The sequence below is a fragment of the Marmota flaviventris genome, chromosome 2, assembly GCF_047511675.1.
Source record: "Marmota flaviventris isolate mMarFla1 chromosome 2, mMarFla1.hap1, whole genome shotgun sequence".
NCBI classification, from domain to species: Eukaryota; Metazoa; Chordata; class Mammalia; order Rodentia; family Sciuridae; genus Marmota; species Marmota flaviventris.
In genome coordinates this window covers 189,512,241-189,529,215 of record NC_092499.1, presented here as the reverse complement: position 1 = coordinate 189,529,215, position 16,975 = coordinate 189,512,241, and the positions used below count along the sequence as shown (strand labels likewise).

General features: G+C 43.1%; 1 protein-coding gene across 2 annotated transcripts in view; it reads left to right on the top strand.

The window, feature by feature from the left end:
• Positions 1 to 16,046, top strand: part of Znf831 (zinc finger protein 831) — an 87,515-nt gene extending 71,469 nt beyond the window's left edge. For both annotated transcript variants that reach the window (XM_027946354.3, XM_071608955.1), the window contains 2 exons: positions 10,087 to 10,241; positions 10,946 to 16,046. In XM_027946354.3, coding sequence (XP_027802155.2) covers positions 10,087 to 10,241; positions 10,946 to 11,794 — 1,004 coding nt within the window. In that variant the 3' untranslated portion in view covers positions 11,795 to 16,046. The remainder of the gene's footprint in view (positions 1 to 10,086; positions 10,242 to 10,945) is intronic.
• The last annotated feature ends 929 nt before the right edge of the window (positions 16,047 to 16,975 follow it).

The window sequence follows — 16,975 nt, the reverse complement described above, 5'->3', positions numbered from 1 at the left end:
TCTCCTCCTATTGACTCTCTCCCCTTTGTTCCTCCCACCTCAACTTCCAAGTTGAGTGTGACCTTGGAGTTCAAGTCCCCACCATTTTCTCAGCAGGGTTGAGCTGGCGCTGGAGATTTTGTTCTCTGCTTCAGTCTGAAAGAACTCAAGACCGTTTCCGGTATTTCTTGTTGGAATCCATAGAAACCACGTCCAGGCTTTTGCTAAGAAAACACCACTCCAGACGCCTTACAGAAGCTTTGCGGGCGCCCAAGGACTCTTTCTTTTTTCTTTTTCTTTTTCTTTTTTTTTTTTGGAGGAGGAAATCTTGAGAAAAGATGAAGAGAGGAGAAAGCATTTCAAATATCCCATAGTCCACCCCATTGACTTTCTTTCATTATTAAGTAAACCGCACTTCTAGAATAAGTCAGTAGATTTTGGTATGGACATTTTCAAAGAGTAATTTTGGACCTTGTTTGTTTTCCCCCCTTTATTTGGGACCCCTTGTGTTCAGGCGGTGTTTAAACCTTCCATCCCTCTACATTGCTAGGATATTTCAACTGGCTCTTCCACTAATATTGTTTGGAAGAAATGTCTGAGTGGACAAAAGTGTTCAGCTTCCCAAACCTTTCCCCTACCACGCAAAAGGGAAAGAGAACTCCAGGGCAGGAGGTCTGCAGTGGGAAAAGCCTCCCGAGCTCCACCGGATCTGTACCTGAACACGTTATGGAAACGGAATAGCCCCCCCCGCCCCACATCCTCTTGTCTGATTTTCTTAACAAATTAAGCTTCATGATTTTAATTTCAGTTTGAGTCTAGGTTCTTCCTCGGCGTTGACCTTTCCATGGAGGCTGAACCTAGAGGGTTTTGGTCTCTTTTTCCTAAGTTGATCAGAACCCCAGATTTGGCAAGGGACCCATGTTCTCTTTCTCATACCATTTCTAATTTGATAGGAGCCTACTTCTCCCCCTCTCAGGACTCATGAGGAAGTACAGGGAAGCTCATTCTTCCCAGCTGTCATCAGTGAAATGGACTGGTTTCTCCTTTTTAAGGATGCAAAACTTGTGGAGAAATGAACCTTCCCTAATACCTCACATTTGGAGAAAGGGGCAGTTGTTTCTGGATCCAGTAATGAGAAGCATTGGAAATGATAGTTCAGAGATCAGATACTCTTGATTTCAGTTTTGGACTCGTAGATTTCCAAGGACACGTGAACGTGTGGCATTATTTTTCTCTTCATGGGTCTTCTTTTGCTCCTTAACTTTCAGGAACAGGCAGTGGTTCAGGCACAAAGTAACCTGAACTTAAGAATTGATTTTTGAATGTGACTTTCCACTACCCATCTTTCAGGAAGAGAAAAACAAACAAACAAACAAACAAAAAACCAACAAGACAAAACAAAACAAACCTCTGACAGGGAAATTTTAAATAGATTGCCTTTTGTCAGAGAAAGAGAAAAGAACTGAGTGCCACTAAGAAAAATTGTTTCTGAAATAAAATGTGTGGTTACTTTGAAGAGACAAACCTACAGAGAACTGCACTGTGGAGAGATGCCCTGGCATGTAGCTGGTTTGGGTGGACGTGTTTTTCTGCTCCTCTCTGAGGCCTCGGGACCTGTAGGCCATTTTAGAGATTCCTCAGGCTGTCCACTTGTGACACTCCAGCCAGATTAGGTGTCCTTGAGCTGTGATTCATAGCCCATCTCTTTGCGGCATTTACCTCAATACCAGTCATTGTATAATTATGTGCTAATTTTTCTCTCTTTAGCTAAGTGTGTACTGCATCAACGCTATAGAATTGAGCTCCTTAAATGATTCGCTATCAACCTGTTCTCAATTCCAGGGCAAGGCCAGGGTGGAGGTCTTTGATTTTTTTTCTCACCTTGCCTCATTTATTTTCCTTCTTGCTGGAATCTCTTTTTAAAATTCTGCACATAGTTAAACTTTTAAATGACTGAAATAGTTTAACTGGGCTCCTCCCCACAACATAGTTTAGGGAAAATTCCTAGCTGTCTTTCGTTTAAAAAAATTTTTTTTTTTAAGTATAAAGAACTGTTCCAACATGTCCTCCTAGAGGTGAAATGTTTACCTAACTGTGTAAGAGACAGAGGACCTAAACTGGTGTGAGATGGTGGTATACTTCTCTAGGAGTAACTGGAGGAGGAGGATTTCTTTCAGACTTCACCGTTGTGTCATTCTGCCATGAGGAGATGGACAGGTGGGGTGGGGGCTCCCACTCTATCCCTGTGTCCTGCTCTCTGCCTCAAATCACCTCAGAATTTTTTTCCCAGGGAAAAACAAAATGGCAGCCTGAACTCCAGGGCTCCCTCTTCCACCAGCTCCCTCCCTACCTCTCCGACTAGAGCTAATGGCTCTGTATCATTATTTTTCCTGTCAGAATTAATAGGGAGATATTCTTTTCCCAGAGCCATTAGTTAAGTAATATTGCTTACAGAATTGCTGAAACAGGATAACACCTTCTTCTCCAGGGTGTAAATCTTAAGAAATGATGAGGCAAGTGCTTAAACACATCAATTATATTCCAAAGCCTGAACTTTTCTCTTTACAATTTTCATTTAGATTAAGAAAGTTTGAAATTAATGATCCATAAAGTAGATTCTCTTGATTTAATTTTGGCACTAAAGAATTCAAATAATATTAGCTTTCCTCCCTTCATTTAGTTTCCCTTCTTCTCCACAATTTGTCCTCTCTTTAGTTTAGAGCATTCTCTTATTGTGTGGGCATGATTAAAGTTTTGAGAACACTTTTCCACTAAATTTTTTTTTTTTTTTTAGAAAATGGTAAGTGAAGTGTTCTCAAATTGATTGCCTTTCATCAAAGAAAGAGAACAGAAATGAGAACCTTAGAGAAGAGTGGTTTCTGAAAAAGAAGATTCAAATGATTACATAGAAGAAGGAAAACTCAAAAAAAAAAAATGGAATTACAGAAATACTCTAGGTTCAGCTAGAGATGGAAAAATATCTTTCTCTTCTTTTCATAGGCTTCATAGCTTTTCTCTGCCAAAGAAACTGAACTTTAGTTACCAGTGTGTGGAGACTTATCTTCTTCTATCAGCAGTTTCAGTAAGAGGACTGACTGAACTTTTTTTTTTTTTTCTTTGTGGTGTTGGAGATTGAACCCAGGGCCTTGTGCATGCAAGGCAAACACTCTACCAACTGAGCTACATCCACAGCCCATCATTGGACTTTAGCTTTGCCTGAACATACTGGACACATCCTGGGAATTTGTTTTATTATTTACAGTCCAAATTTTGGAAGCACTATCATAAGTTGTCTTATTTTTTTCTGACCCACTAATGGTATCAAGTAATACCATGCTTGTTGCAACATATACAACAGCACAGACATAGTAAGAAAAGTCTGACAACTCTCTGTCGCCCGAGGCCACCAGAGTTAGGTTGGTGCACATCCTTCTACGCCTTTCTCCACATGCAAGCAAATATGGACAGACTCTTTTTTCTTTTCTTCTAACAGAAAAGGACAATGCCCCAGTAGGAATCACCAACTCTTCTTCATGTACCTTGTAAAAAACTCTCGGCCAACACATGCATAGATCATTTTAGTACTGGCATAAACTCCCACAGTCTGGATATACTATCCTTCGTTTCTCCAGCCTTTCCTCTGCTGACAGATGATCATGTTGATTCCTGCTGGTTTTTTTTTTTTTTTTTTTTGCTATCGTTGCAGAGAACATTCTAGCTCAGTTTCCCAAGGAACAATTGATGGAACAATAGCTTTATCATTATTTTTTAGCTCATCTTGTAAGATATTACCAAATTGCTGTTCAGAAACAGATTCACTCTCCCATAAATGTTTTTTAAACAGTATTTAAAAAATATTTTTAGCTGTAGATGAACACAATACGCTTATTTTGTTTATGTGGTGGGGGGATTGAACCCAGTGCCTTAGTAGGCAAGGGCTCTACCATTGAGCCACAATCCCAGCTCTTAAATGGTATTTTAAAAAGGAAGCTTTACCTCGGCAAGAGGGGAGAACTTTGCTCTCACCGTCACTGAGGCACTTGAGTTTCCTAAATAATCAATGGGTAACCTACTGGCCTCTCATTGGCCAAATTCAGGACATGGAGATGTTGGGTAGCACAGTTGTTGTGGTGGTTTTGAAAATTAGCTATTAATATTTAAAATCACATCAAATGTCAATGTCTAGTTAGTTTCTCTTGCAGAGTGGACAGCTGTGCTGATCAGGAGGCTGGGTCCCTTCACCACCTCTCTCAGGGGCCCCTTCAGTCTGGGCATGAGGATGCTCCCTGCTGCCCCCAGAGCCCCCCAAGGGTGGGATTCGCCTGGCTCCTGCAGCATCCAAGTCGGTCATCTTTGGGGCCAGAAAACTCAGTCACATTACAGGATATTCATCAGCACCCAGGGGCTCACCCAGGAGAGGTGGAGACACCCCCACTCCCACACTCTGAGTCAGGACACCCAAAAAGTCCCCAGTTATCACTTTGGGTTAAATCAGAACCCCTGGTTTGAATGCACTTTCCTGGGTAAATTCTGAGATAAAGCTAACTCTGCAATGTCTCTGGCCAGCCCCCTTCACCAAGCAGAAAACATCCAGAGGACGAAGTGGTCCAAACCTGCTCCTCTCATCTGCAGCGTGGAGATGCAGGACAAGTGGATTTGCAGGTGGTTCTGGGGTGGAAGCTTCGCCTAGTATCTCTCTCTCTCTCTCTCTCTCTCTCTCTCTCTCTCTCTCTCTCACACACACACACACACACACACACACACACACACACGACTTGGTTTTCTAAATACCGTGTGAGGAGTACCACGAGTCCCTGGTGCAAAGGTAGACATCGCCTTTGTTTGCTGCATTTTTTCTTTTGCAGGTGGCCAGCCACCTGCCTGCTGCCCTGCAGCTCCCCCCACAGGGGTTTCTGGGGCCAGCAGCGGGCTGCCAGGGACCCCGGGCTCCCCTTCTCTGCCAGGACATCTCCATCTCTTCTAATGACCTCCCGGTATCTTTTCCAGTTAGAATTAATGGAGAAGTATTAATTCTTTCCCCAAAGCTATTAGTTAAGTTGCAGTGCTTGGAAATTGCTGAAACAGAATAATTTCTCCTTCATCCCAGGGTGTAAATCTTGAGGAGCGATGAGAAGCTGTTTCAGGGGTATCGACTATATCCTAGAAAAGAGGCCCACATAGACAATTTTCACCCAGCAACAAGAAACTTTTAACATGATGACGCATAATACAGAGTGTCTAGGTTCAGTCTGGGCATTTCATGCTTCAAACAGTATTTCTTTATTGTCTCCATTTTTCTTTCCGTGATTTGAGAATCCTTCTCTGTCTCTGTGTTTTAAGGCCATGCTCTTATTGTCTGGACATGATCAAATTTTTAACTTAGAGCAAGATTTAAAATACCATTTTGCCCTCAACACAGTTTAGGTGGAGGTTGTTGGAGAGGGAGAGGACTCATTCTGCTCGCCCTTCATCACAGGAATAGAAAGGAGATGAGAGTCACTAAGAAAAGTGGTCTGCTGAAGTGGAAGATTTGGTCATGATTACTTAGAGGCAAACTTTCCAAAGATCACATTAGGATGGCGCAGAGTGCCCCAGGCTGCGTGGGTAAATGTGCTCCTTGGTGCTCTTGGGCCTGCCCACCTGGGGCTCTTGTCTGGAGCTGCCTCGGTGGCCCACCTCCAGGCACTGATTGCTTTCTGATTGTCATGAACTTCATCCTGCTCCCCTGAGAGGAACAAGCCTCTCTCTACCATTCTTCCTAGTCATGTTTTTTTCCTAAATAGGTTTTATAAAAAAATTATAACAGGATTGCAGAAACCCAAGAGCTTACTGCCAACTGTATGATAACACCAGGTATACAGAGGGCAGTAAAATGGGTAGAATAATCTCATGAACACATGATTCCGGCTCAGGATGATTGATGGCGGTGTGGCCAGTGTGGTTTCCCTCCTTCCCGATGGTATAGGTTGGGTCGGGACCCTCTGGTTTTCCCTTCATAGTGTTCACTATATTTGTTTGGTAGATTTTCTGTGCAATTCTTTGCTTCCTGAATCTCTTCTCCATTAGAGAGTCATCTCTGTGAGGGGGATCTGAGCCTCCTCCACTGTTGAGCTAGCCCCCTGTGTGTGGCTTGTTTCTCTCGGGGCACCCCATCAACATTCCATCAAGGCTTAGGCTCAATAATCAGGGTCAAAAGGGGGCTTCAAAAGTATGGGCTTAACAAACGAGCTCCATAAATATTTGAACAAATAAGCAAAGTACTGTCGACAAGGTGATTGCTTTTAAAGACCTTCCGGCTCTCTAAGTAATCGCACTTTTTAATCGCCAGTGAGTTGTCATCCTTTAATGACAGGAATCCTTCTAAACAGGTTCATCTCCAGTTGACTGACAGCCGAGGAGATGGTGCCCGCTTTTGTGACCATGCTGGCAGCTTTCTTAGAAGGCCGATGCCGGGCACCCACTTTTAGCCCCTGCCAACTCCATCTGTAGACTCCATGGTAATGGAGTTGGGGTGTATGGGAACAAACCCAAAGAAATGTTTCAAATGACTTACATTTTCAGATAATGATACTTGAGTAGTACATGGACTAGCATTTTAGCAAGGCCTAGAATTCTGGCAGCTGTAAGCAGGTTTGAGCCGGAGTGGGCAGCGACGTCCCAAGCTCTCATCCTTTCTTTGCCACATTTTCTTTTTAATTATCTTACATTTCCTATGGCCCTTTCAAGAGGGCTAAATTTACAATTGCTGTAATGGCTGAAGCCGTTGCTTCCTCCTGACGTGGCGTGGCAATTATTTCTGAGAGACATTATTAAAAACGCAGCCTTTAATCAGGGGAAGAACAGAACAGCAGCGAGCGGCAGTGAGAGATGGCTCCTCTAATGAGATCCACGTAATGGCGTAAGAGCAGCCGGTGCTCCTGAGATGGCAGGGCGACGCGGCATCTGTAATTTCTGAAGACGGAGGAAGTGATTCATGCAGTGTGATTCTGAAGCTGGCACAGGAGCACATTCTGTGCCTTCGGATGTGACCAGGGCATGACTGACTTTTTGGAAAGGCCATTCGTTTAAAAGCAAGTTAGTGTCCTGCTTCAATAATCCAAATTAGTTTAACACACTTCGGTGACATTATTTCAGCATTTTTCACAATTATTAGAGATAACTCACTTTTCTCTGTAGACTGTAGGGTCAAAAGCAAATTAAATCAATGGATTTTCTTCCTCCATGCTCTCAGATGAGCCAGAAGTTTTCTGTCTGACTTGCTCTGCCCTTTCTGTTTGAGCTTAAAAACCCAAACAACCTGTTGGGGAGACATTGCCAATTTGATTACTTTCTCTTTGCTAATTAGTTTTGCCTTCCTGTTGGATGGAATGAATGGCCTGGCCATTTTGTCACCGTGGGGACAGAGCTTAAGTGGAGCAGTTGTCCTGGGAAACTGTGGCCACAGGAATGTCCCCATCATTATTAATGTCTGGAGATTCGTCCCCTTAATTACTTCTGTCTGGAGATGTGTCGCAGAGTGAAAATCTGTCTTGACACCATCACTTTCTCCACTCTTACTTCCTTGCTATGATCAAGTCACCCCATGTGGCCCCAGACCCCGGCAACCCTCAGGGATGCCAGGCACAGCCAGTCTAGCAGGGGATGAGGGACCTGCTGAATGGTAGTCTGCCATGGAGCCCCATACCTCCTCCCCAGCCCTGACTCAGGGACCAGCAGCCTGCCTTGCACTTCCTAGGCAGCAGGTAGGAGGACCCTTAGATAAAGATCCAGAGAAGCCTCAGGGCTTCCTACTTCCCCTCGGGGCTGGGGGATTGCCAGACGCTGGGGCCCCTGGTTGAGAAACTGCACCCATGAAGTGCTAGCACCAAATAGATTTTTACAGCCACTTCTTAAATATGGGCCAATATTGAAGATGGCTCCTTCCCTCAAGAGAGCCTGTGACAGGAAGAGAAAGACAAAAACACACTGAAACAAAAGAACACGGGAGAGAGACCCCTGCAAGGAGCAGCAAGACCCAGCAGCCACAGCAATAAGCTGTCATCTGAGTTGCCAGAGAAAAAAGGGAAGGTGACAAAGAACAGGATGCAATTTTAGAAAATGGAAAAGGACCTTAGAAATTTAAAGAATGACAGCAGAAATAGCAACTTATGAGCTGGAATGTAAAAATGGGCACCCTATGGAACCAGTTAGGTGTCCATCAGTGGATGCATGGATAAGGAAAATGTGGTCTATGTACACAATGAAGTTTTATTCATCCACAAAGATGAACGAAATTATCTCATTTGCAGGAAAATGGATGAAACTAGAGACCATCATGTTAAGTGAAATAAGCCAAACTCAGAAGGTCATGTTTTCCCATATGTGGAGACTAGAGAGGAAAGGGGAAAAAAAGGTGGGGGCAGATCTCATGAAAATCAAAGAGAGATGAGTAGAGTAGAGGAAAGAGACCAGGGGAAAGAGGAGAGGGAAGGGGAAATGCAGGGAAACAGTATTGGCCAAATTATATTGTTCTATGTGTGCATGCGTGAACAGGTAACAACAAACCCCACCACCATGTATGGTTAGAATGCACCAATGGAAAAAAATGTGGAAAAAAGATGATGGAATTCTCCCAAAAGAAAACAAGAAGACAAAGATATAGAAAATATGGGGGGAAAAAGAAAAAGAAAAGATTATAGCAGGAGGTACAATAACCTAACAAGAGAAGTTCTATAAAGAGAGAAAATACAAAATAGAAGGAAATCAAAGCAATGGCACATAAGTCCAAGAGATCTTTCAAACAACACAGGGCCATCGTTAATAGCAATGCATTATATTCTTGAAAATTCCTGAGAGTAGATTTTAGGTGTCCTCACTCCACACCCACAGAAAGATAAGTATTTGAAGCAATGCATATGTTAATTTGTTTCATTTAGCTTTTCCATAAAGCATAGATAGTTAAAACAATACAATTTTTAAAAAAAGAAAGAATGAACCATATTTTTCTAAAATCAAAGGACAAGGTTTAGATGGAAAGGACCCACGGCACGCCAGCAGGTGCCTGAAGACACCAGGATCTGCCCCCACCTTTCTCTTTCCCTTTGCTCTGTAGTCTCCACATATGAGAAAACATGACCCTTGACCTTCTGACGTTTGGCTTATTTTGCTTAACATGATGGTCTCTTGTTCCATCCATTTTTCCGCAAGTGACACTGGGCGTGAGGGGAGCCACAGAGCTTCCAGAAGAGGAAGCACACACCATTGCACCAGAGGATGGTGAACCATGAATCATATTCACACAGAACCTGACAGTGCCGCACCATGGGTTCTGGTTCTCTTTCCTTCTTTCCCCCTAACAAGATTTATTATGGGCCCAGAACATGGGAGTGTTAGACTCTCAATAGAGATATTTCTAAAGAAATGAAATGAAATCTTAGGCACTTGATTTTCTTAGGGGAATGATTTTAGTAATATGTCCATCGAAAGCTAAGCAAAAGAGAAAAAAAAATTATTATTTACTCCCAGGGAAGCAGCTTGGGCAGGAGGTGCCCAGCCGTGAGGGTCAAGGGTGCGCCCCTAGACACTGTTTATATGCCCAAATGAAGCCTGGCTCAGATTGCAGAATGGTGGGCAGAGGATGAGAAGTGTGGTGTTGGTGTTGGTGGTGGGAAGAGTGATGTGGTGGACAAGGGTGTGGGAAGGGCTGACCTCTGCCCTGATGGGAAGTCATCAAGTACACAGGGTGCTGTCATCCATAGTCTAGCCTGAAGCTTCTACTGGGGCCACCTGTTGTATGGCAGATAAATCAAGCTGATCTGAAATGAATCTGAGTAAATATGGCCAGGAAGATGATTGGTGGTGGTGGGGAAGGGAGTGGAACACCACATGAAGTAGCCTTTACAATGAATGGGGAACTGTTTGGGGAACTGATGCTGCTACTTCTGTCCTCCACAAAAGTGAAGACGACTTATCTGACCGAGTGTGGACTGGTCAGAGGTAAAGGGAGCTAAGTGACGTGATGGGAGGTGAACCTGGAAGTGACAGGAAGACAAGGACCAGCTCTTGGGAAGTTGTTTCTTGTGCCTTTTATAATTCCAGATGTCTATACTCATGTCTCCCCGTCTTCAGGTCTAAACCTGCAAGGAGACCTTGCCACTTCAGAATTTTCTCTTGGTTATGGGAATGAAGAAGAGAAGGAAGATGACTGTGGCCGCATCTCAGAAAACGCCTCTCCTAGTTCAAGTTCAAGGACCGTCAGGGAAAGAGACAAATTAACTGCGAAGGTGGGGATCATGACTTCGAGCTATCTCTGCCTGCCTGTGGTCTAGAATTAGGGCTCCCCTTTTCCTGTTGTCATTGTTGGCTGTTGCAAAATGAGCTGGGCCCCTCATTAGAGCTTCCTGGCCCTGAAACACAGGGTGACTCTGCTTGTGAAGCAGTTGGGATTATTTCTGATGGTTTATTGCAAATCCTCAGGACATTAGTAATTCATACCTGAAGGAAGATGTTGCCATACATCAGACAGTACTGGGACAGGAGGTCACCCCTGGCAGATCGTGGGGCCGCATGTTGAAGACCACTAGCATACAGACCCAGACCACAGGTTGAGCAGTGCTGATGTGGATCCACTGAACACATTGTGCCATAAAATCACACGGCCTTGTGTGAGCTGTGGGGACGGCCAGCAGGAAGCTTAGGCCTGGGTGGATAATTGAGTGGTTTTGTTTTTAACACAGCTAGATAAAAACACATAGCAATCTCAGCAGCCTATTTTGTATCAATAAGGAACCTGACTTGAGTTAATGCTCCAATTAGTTATTAATGGAAACTTATTGAGGGCATCACATTGAAGTTCACGCTCGGTAAAGAATCATTAAAACCTTGAGACCTTGTTTTCATTGAGGACCACGTTTCTGACTAGTTTTTTTCTTGTACCAATTAACCTTTTCTCCCTCTTTTTTTTTTTTTCCTTTGCACTCTGTTGCAGGATATTTCTCCATCTGCTGGCAAGCATGATGGCTGTTCTCAGCAGCATGACACTGCTGCCCTGTCAGGGTTATCCCTGCAAGTTGACACCTGTGTGGCAGTGGCAAAGGATGACCCTATGTCTCGTGGCAAAGGTCTTGAGGCTGGATATCTGGAAGCTCAGCTGCCACCATCCCAGGGTTCAGTCTCGGGAGATCTCAAGCCATGTGTTTCCTCTGATGCTCAAGAGCCTCCTTCTTATGAGTCCAAAGGAACCTTTCCCCACCATGACATTGCTACCTCTGTTGCTGCCATCTGTATTTCTGTGGGGGCGGCAGCAGGTCACACAGTGCTGGGCATTCACAGTGCAGAGCCTCAGGAGCACAGCTGTGCTGCAGGGGAAACTCTGGCCCAAAGCTCCCCAGACAGAAGAGCCATCACCGAGGGCGTATCACAGACACCCCTGCCAGCAAAACTTGCATCTGGACACAAGACTGTAGGCTCAGTTCCCCTGGACTCAACCGGAAAGGTTCATCTTGAAATACCAGCTTTAGGACTAAGTTCAACTTGTTCACACCAAGAGGAAGGGAGACACCAGGTGGCCTTTCCTTCCAGGGGTCAATATGGGTGTGGGGAAAAGGCCTTCCCCTGTCCCACTATAGGAACTGACAGTGGGAAATGCCAAGTATCTGGATTGATCACTCGGAAGGGCTGTGGGGTTTCTTCTAACCCAGGGCAGCCCTCAGAAGTCCCTGAGGCCCCTTCTAGATCCGTGAGGAAGAGGAGTTTGGAAGGAATGAGAAAGCAAACTCGGGTGGAGCTCAGCGACTCCAGCAGTGATGATGAAGACCGCCTGGTCATAGAGATATGACATCTCCGTGACAAGACGAAGTCCCTGGCTGAAGACTGTTGATGCTTCACAAGAAAATGTCCTTAAGCTGCAGAAGCACTGATGGTACTTACAAAACACCTGCAGACCAGAAAGCCATCTGGGCTCCTTCCAAGCCAGCTCCAATCAGCTCCAAACCCCAGTTGGCTGCACCCTTTCCCAGTTCCTATTGGGCAGGCCTAACAGGCTCCTCCAGTGCCATGAAGCTCCGTCTGAGAAGGCTCCACGTACACAGAGACGGGCCTTGACTGCAGCCTAAGCCCAGAGTGGGTCCCACTGCCTCACTCTGAGAGGAGCACATTCACCCAGGGAGCCACAGTTGGCCCACTGACCAACTGGTGGACCTGGGGTCAGGCCACTGACTTCTCCACTAGTAAGCGGAGGGTTTGCTTCAGGTAGTGAGCACACATGGGATGATGGGGGGGGGGGGGGCTTCAAAAAAGGGAGTGTGACTTGGGCAACATTCCGAGACAAAATTCAGATGTACTGAAAAACTGATTTGGTCGAGGTAATTTGCCTCCTTGGTGGAAGCTGTAAATATACTTCAAAATGCCCATGGTCTGGTGAAGTGCTGATATCCTTCAATGTTGCACAAATGGTCAATGCTCATTTATGGTCAAATGACGCACGCACTTGCTGCTCTTGTACCTGGTGCCTTTTCTGTGAGACCCCTGAGACCATTAGTTTTTCCAGCTCTTTGCAAAGGAACGCTGTGTTAAAAGTCAATAGAACAGTCTTTCTGTAATGAGTCATTTTTTGAGGGGGAAAAATTCACTTATTTTCCTCTGATTCTTTTTGTCATATTGTGCTCTGAGCAATTTCAATTAGAGGGTTCCATTTTAGTAATCTGTGCAGCTTGAATTGATGCCTGCTCCTCGTGACGGGAACCTTTCAGACTTCCTCCAGAAGCTTCAAGGATACAAAACTAATTGGAGTTTTGACGCTGTTTTACATCTCAGTAATTTTATTTTGGGGGCTTGGTGTTACTTTGCTGTCAAATTAAATCAGCCTCTGTATTGTGCAAGTCAGAACAGCACAGATAAAATTCCCCAGTATTCCAAGCCAGCGCACCCCTATGCAGAGGAAAATAGCAGGTCTACGTCAGCCAGCCCACTGAGCAGAGCCTCAGATTTCCTGCTTCCTCTCCCTCTCCTTAAATGGGAGAGGAAAAACTTAAAGAGGTTTATACTGCTGCATTTCAATAAAATTTTTATACTTGCTTTTGGTATGATTTTGTACAATTTGAAATTTATAGCCGAGCTCTTTTGGCTTAACTTTGATGTAATGATGTTCATATGACATCTTGTACTTCAAAGGCAAAGCAACAATGCAAACCATCTCACACATGTGAACACACTTTGCCAAGCCCTCGCCTGTGACCATGTGTGCTCCCATCTCAAGTCTCTTCATGTGAATTTTCCAATTCTGATGTTATTCATAGAAAACTTCAATGAAGGACCAGCTTCCCCTGGTTACTTAAAATATGTCAGTGGTCATTTCATATGCATTCACAAATAGCTCAGTGATCACAACCTCAGAAGAAGGCATCAGAAGGGAGGTGGATAGGTGCTAGACGTCAATGGAGGGTAATTTTTAAGCCAAGCAAAAGTGCTGCAATGGTCATCAACTCCTGGGAATGGCCTATGCCACTTCCTGGGAGAGGTAGTATAGGGAAGCAGTTGTAGCTCTGGACAGAGAGAGGTGAATTCCCAGCTTGGTCTTTAGCTAGGAAACATTGGTGAAGACCCTCTCTGCACCTCCATTTCCCTAAATGAAATTAAGAGAATTGGACAAGATGAGCTGAGTGTGTTTCCAGATTACAAACCTGGGGAAAGTGGATGACAGAGAAGCTGTCCTCTCCTTAACATGCCTGGGCTCCATGGTTTGGAGATGTTCTTCATGGAAGCCTTGCCCTAGGGGTTCTGCATGTGAGAATTTGGGTGACAATCACGAGGAACAGAAGCAAAAACCTCTGGTGCGGTAGTGCTGCAAAGCTTCATTTAATTCTTTCCCAGAGTTCCGGATTTTGGTGTGATGTCACCAATCTTATAAATGTTGGTTTATAATCCAAATACTAAAAAGCAAAAGCAGAACACTACTGTGTGAGTGGAAGAAAACCTATTTGTTGTCCAAATTGTCTGCTTTGTCTTGGAGGCACTTAATAGGGGAAGGGAATGATTTTCCAGATCCTTCCTTCCTGGATGGCTGCTGAGGTGTCAGCTAGATCTCAGGACCTAGTAAGCTAAAAGTCCAAATAGTACTGGCCACAGGATCGCAGTGGAAGCTCTGTCATTCTGTGAGCCACTGTGAATGGCTGTCATATCACAACCTAGATCCAATATGGCGGAATGCTGATTTCATCTTTTTAACTCCCTCTATGTCCCTCAGAGGTAGGCAGTTGACCAAGTAGTTCTGTTTCACAGGGTTATTTAGCTAGTTGGTGGCAGTGTTCCCAAATATACCTTACTTTGTATTAACATGAATTTGTAAAAAGTTCAATGGATTTTTTAAAAAATCAGAAATGTTTTTTTGAATGATACTAGGAGAGCTGGCTATTGAAGACATTGTAAGCTGAGTTTTGATTCTTTTGTTTTTAATGAAGAATTCTTTCAGAAAGCAACAAACCGATCTCTGATTTTAGAAACCCAATTTTCCTATGGGTTTTCTTAAAATGAAATGCAACCATGGGAATACATTTTAAGGGTAACATCAACAACCTGTATTCCAGTTTGGACAATTGAAAATAAAATTTAAATATTGTCAGCTGATAATTATTTTCATACTGAATGGGTACATACTGCATGATGTTCAGAAAAGATGTTTATTTTACCACAATGCAAACTCAAGTATAAAGATCAGACGTTTCTTTTTCCCCCTAGTGCTGTGCATTTATTTTCAAGTAAGGGTCTTAATCAATTGGTGCCTCAGCTTCCTCAATGGAGAATAGCTCTGGGGCTGCTGGCATGGGCTGAGGTGAAGGACACTTCAGATTCTTTGCCTCGCTCTCAGGCAAGGTAAGCCAGGGCTACAGCTCCTGATGCTTGAAGTGTTTACCAGTTCATTTCTTTAACTCTATTCCCACCCAGCCACGTCTCACTTCTTCAGATGTTTAAAGGAAAGGGGCCTCACCTCCTTCCTTGGCAATATAAATTTTTACCTGACTTTTAAATTCACATGTTTTTTGGTGGGCAAACTGGATCCTCCTTGTTATAAGCTGTGATGAATAGCTCATCCCTCCTGGTAAGGCCAACCTTCGGAATTCTAGATGAAGTGAATCCTCTTTGGTTCACACTTCACAGTAACCAGGAGGACATGTGATTCCTTTGCCAAGAAATCAAAATAGAAGGGGGTAGGGTGGTATCTCTGAAATCTAGCCAAAATGTGGCTAATACCTTTGTGGGTGACCTAGAGCAAGTTACAATTTCCCTTCCTAAAATCCCACTTCTGAAGCTGAGATCAGAAGAGTAATCTTGAAAATGCATTTTGACCACAGTCCTTGGCATGAAAGAAACGATTTGCAGTCTTATGCCAAAAAGTATTTCCTTGCATTTACATTCATTACTTAGAATGATCACATTATTCATTTTTTCCCCAGCATAGAAATTTGCATTTTGCACAAAATTTGCCTGGTGCAGCAGATTTTTATAGTTATGGAAACTGTCATCATGATGGGAATATGCTGCTGCTCAACTCCCTAGACATAATTTAATATGGGGAGGAGAAAATGGCCTGCCTGGCCTATGGGTGATCATATTTCTACTACTGCAGCAAGAAAAACTTGTGTATCTTTCCTCACTGCAGTGGTTATTCCCATAGTTCGTGCGTGGGAGAAACTCTGGATTTTGAAACACTACATTTCTTGTCCTTATCTTTCAGAATTCATTAACTACCAATGTCAGGATCTAGAAAACCTTGTATGGTTCTTTGCACCCATGCTTTGTACTTACGTGGGAATCTGCATAATTTGGTCTAAAGAAGTATAGGAATATTTGAGCACATTATTTCACCACTGGAAGAAAAGGAGTCAGGGAAAACCATCAGCCCTTGCTGTATGGAGTCCTGGAGGATGACTCACTATCTTACATGCATAGTAAATTGTCAGGACTTAATACTCTATTGACTGTCCATAATCAGGGAAGCAATTGGCTTCTTGGTTGTTTGTTGACATTTATTTCCATCTTTATATAGTTAAATTATTTTGTTTTGATAAAAATAAAACTTATAATGAAAATGTCTTATCTGTTTTGTTAATATTTTAACTGAAACCACCACAAGCAGTATCCTGTATGACTTGGACATCTGATTATTTCCAACAAGTTGGCCAGATACCCTGTCCGCCATATTGGTATTCCATTCCACTCAACAAAAGGATTAGATAATGGTGAATTATTACATTTTCTTGTGCCGTTTCTTTCTCCCGTGTGTCTCATTTGTCATTATCTGCCATATTTTATAGTTTGTAACTTAGAAATGTGTTTTTAAACTCTTAAATGTAGCTAAACTTTGAAGCCACATGAGGGCACTATCCACAGTGCAATAATCCAAAACTTTCCCCCTCGGAATTGGTGTTTTTTGGATATTTAATTTTATTCATCAACAGAGAAAACATACTTACATCAAAATTGTGCCTCCTTGCAAATGTAATTCATGTACTTCTTGCAAGAATAAGTAGGCTTATTTTATATCCCAACACAATATTCTTCTTCTGGGTATATATTGGTTGAAACCACTTGAACCCAACAGGGATACGATGCATTGGGAATAAAAGTGGAAACTTGGAAGAAACAGATACACTAATTGAGGACTCTTAATTTTTTTTCCTAATCTATCAAATTATAATAGTAATAAATTAATCCATTATTTCCAAATTTCAGTCATTTGAGAACCATCTTTTTGCCATATATATCAACAGACTATATGTAGTCATATTATTTACTTAATACTATTATTCAAATAATCTCTGTTAATGAAGAGATTATTGCTGTCATCAAGAATATCTGTGAAATCTCAATTTAATTTGCTAGTTAGGTATATTTTCTAGTTTGTGTTATGATCCATTAAAACTATTAGAAATTGTTTCTCCATGCACCACTTCAGTATCATCTTCAGACCACCATGGTATACTCACTACATTTTGGGAAACACTGAATTCATCTAGAAGGT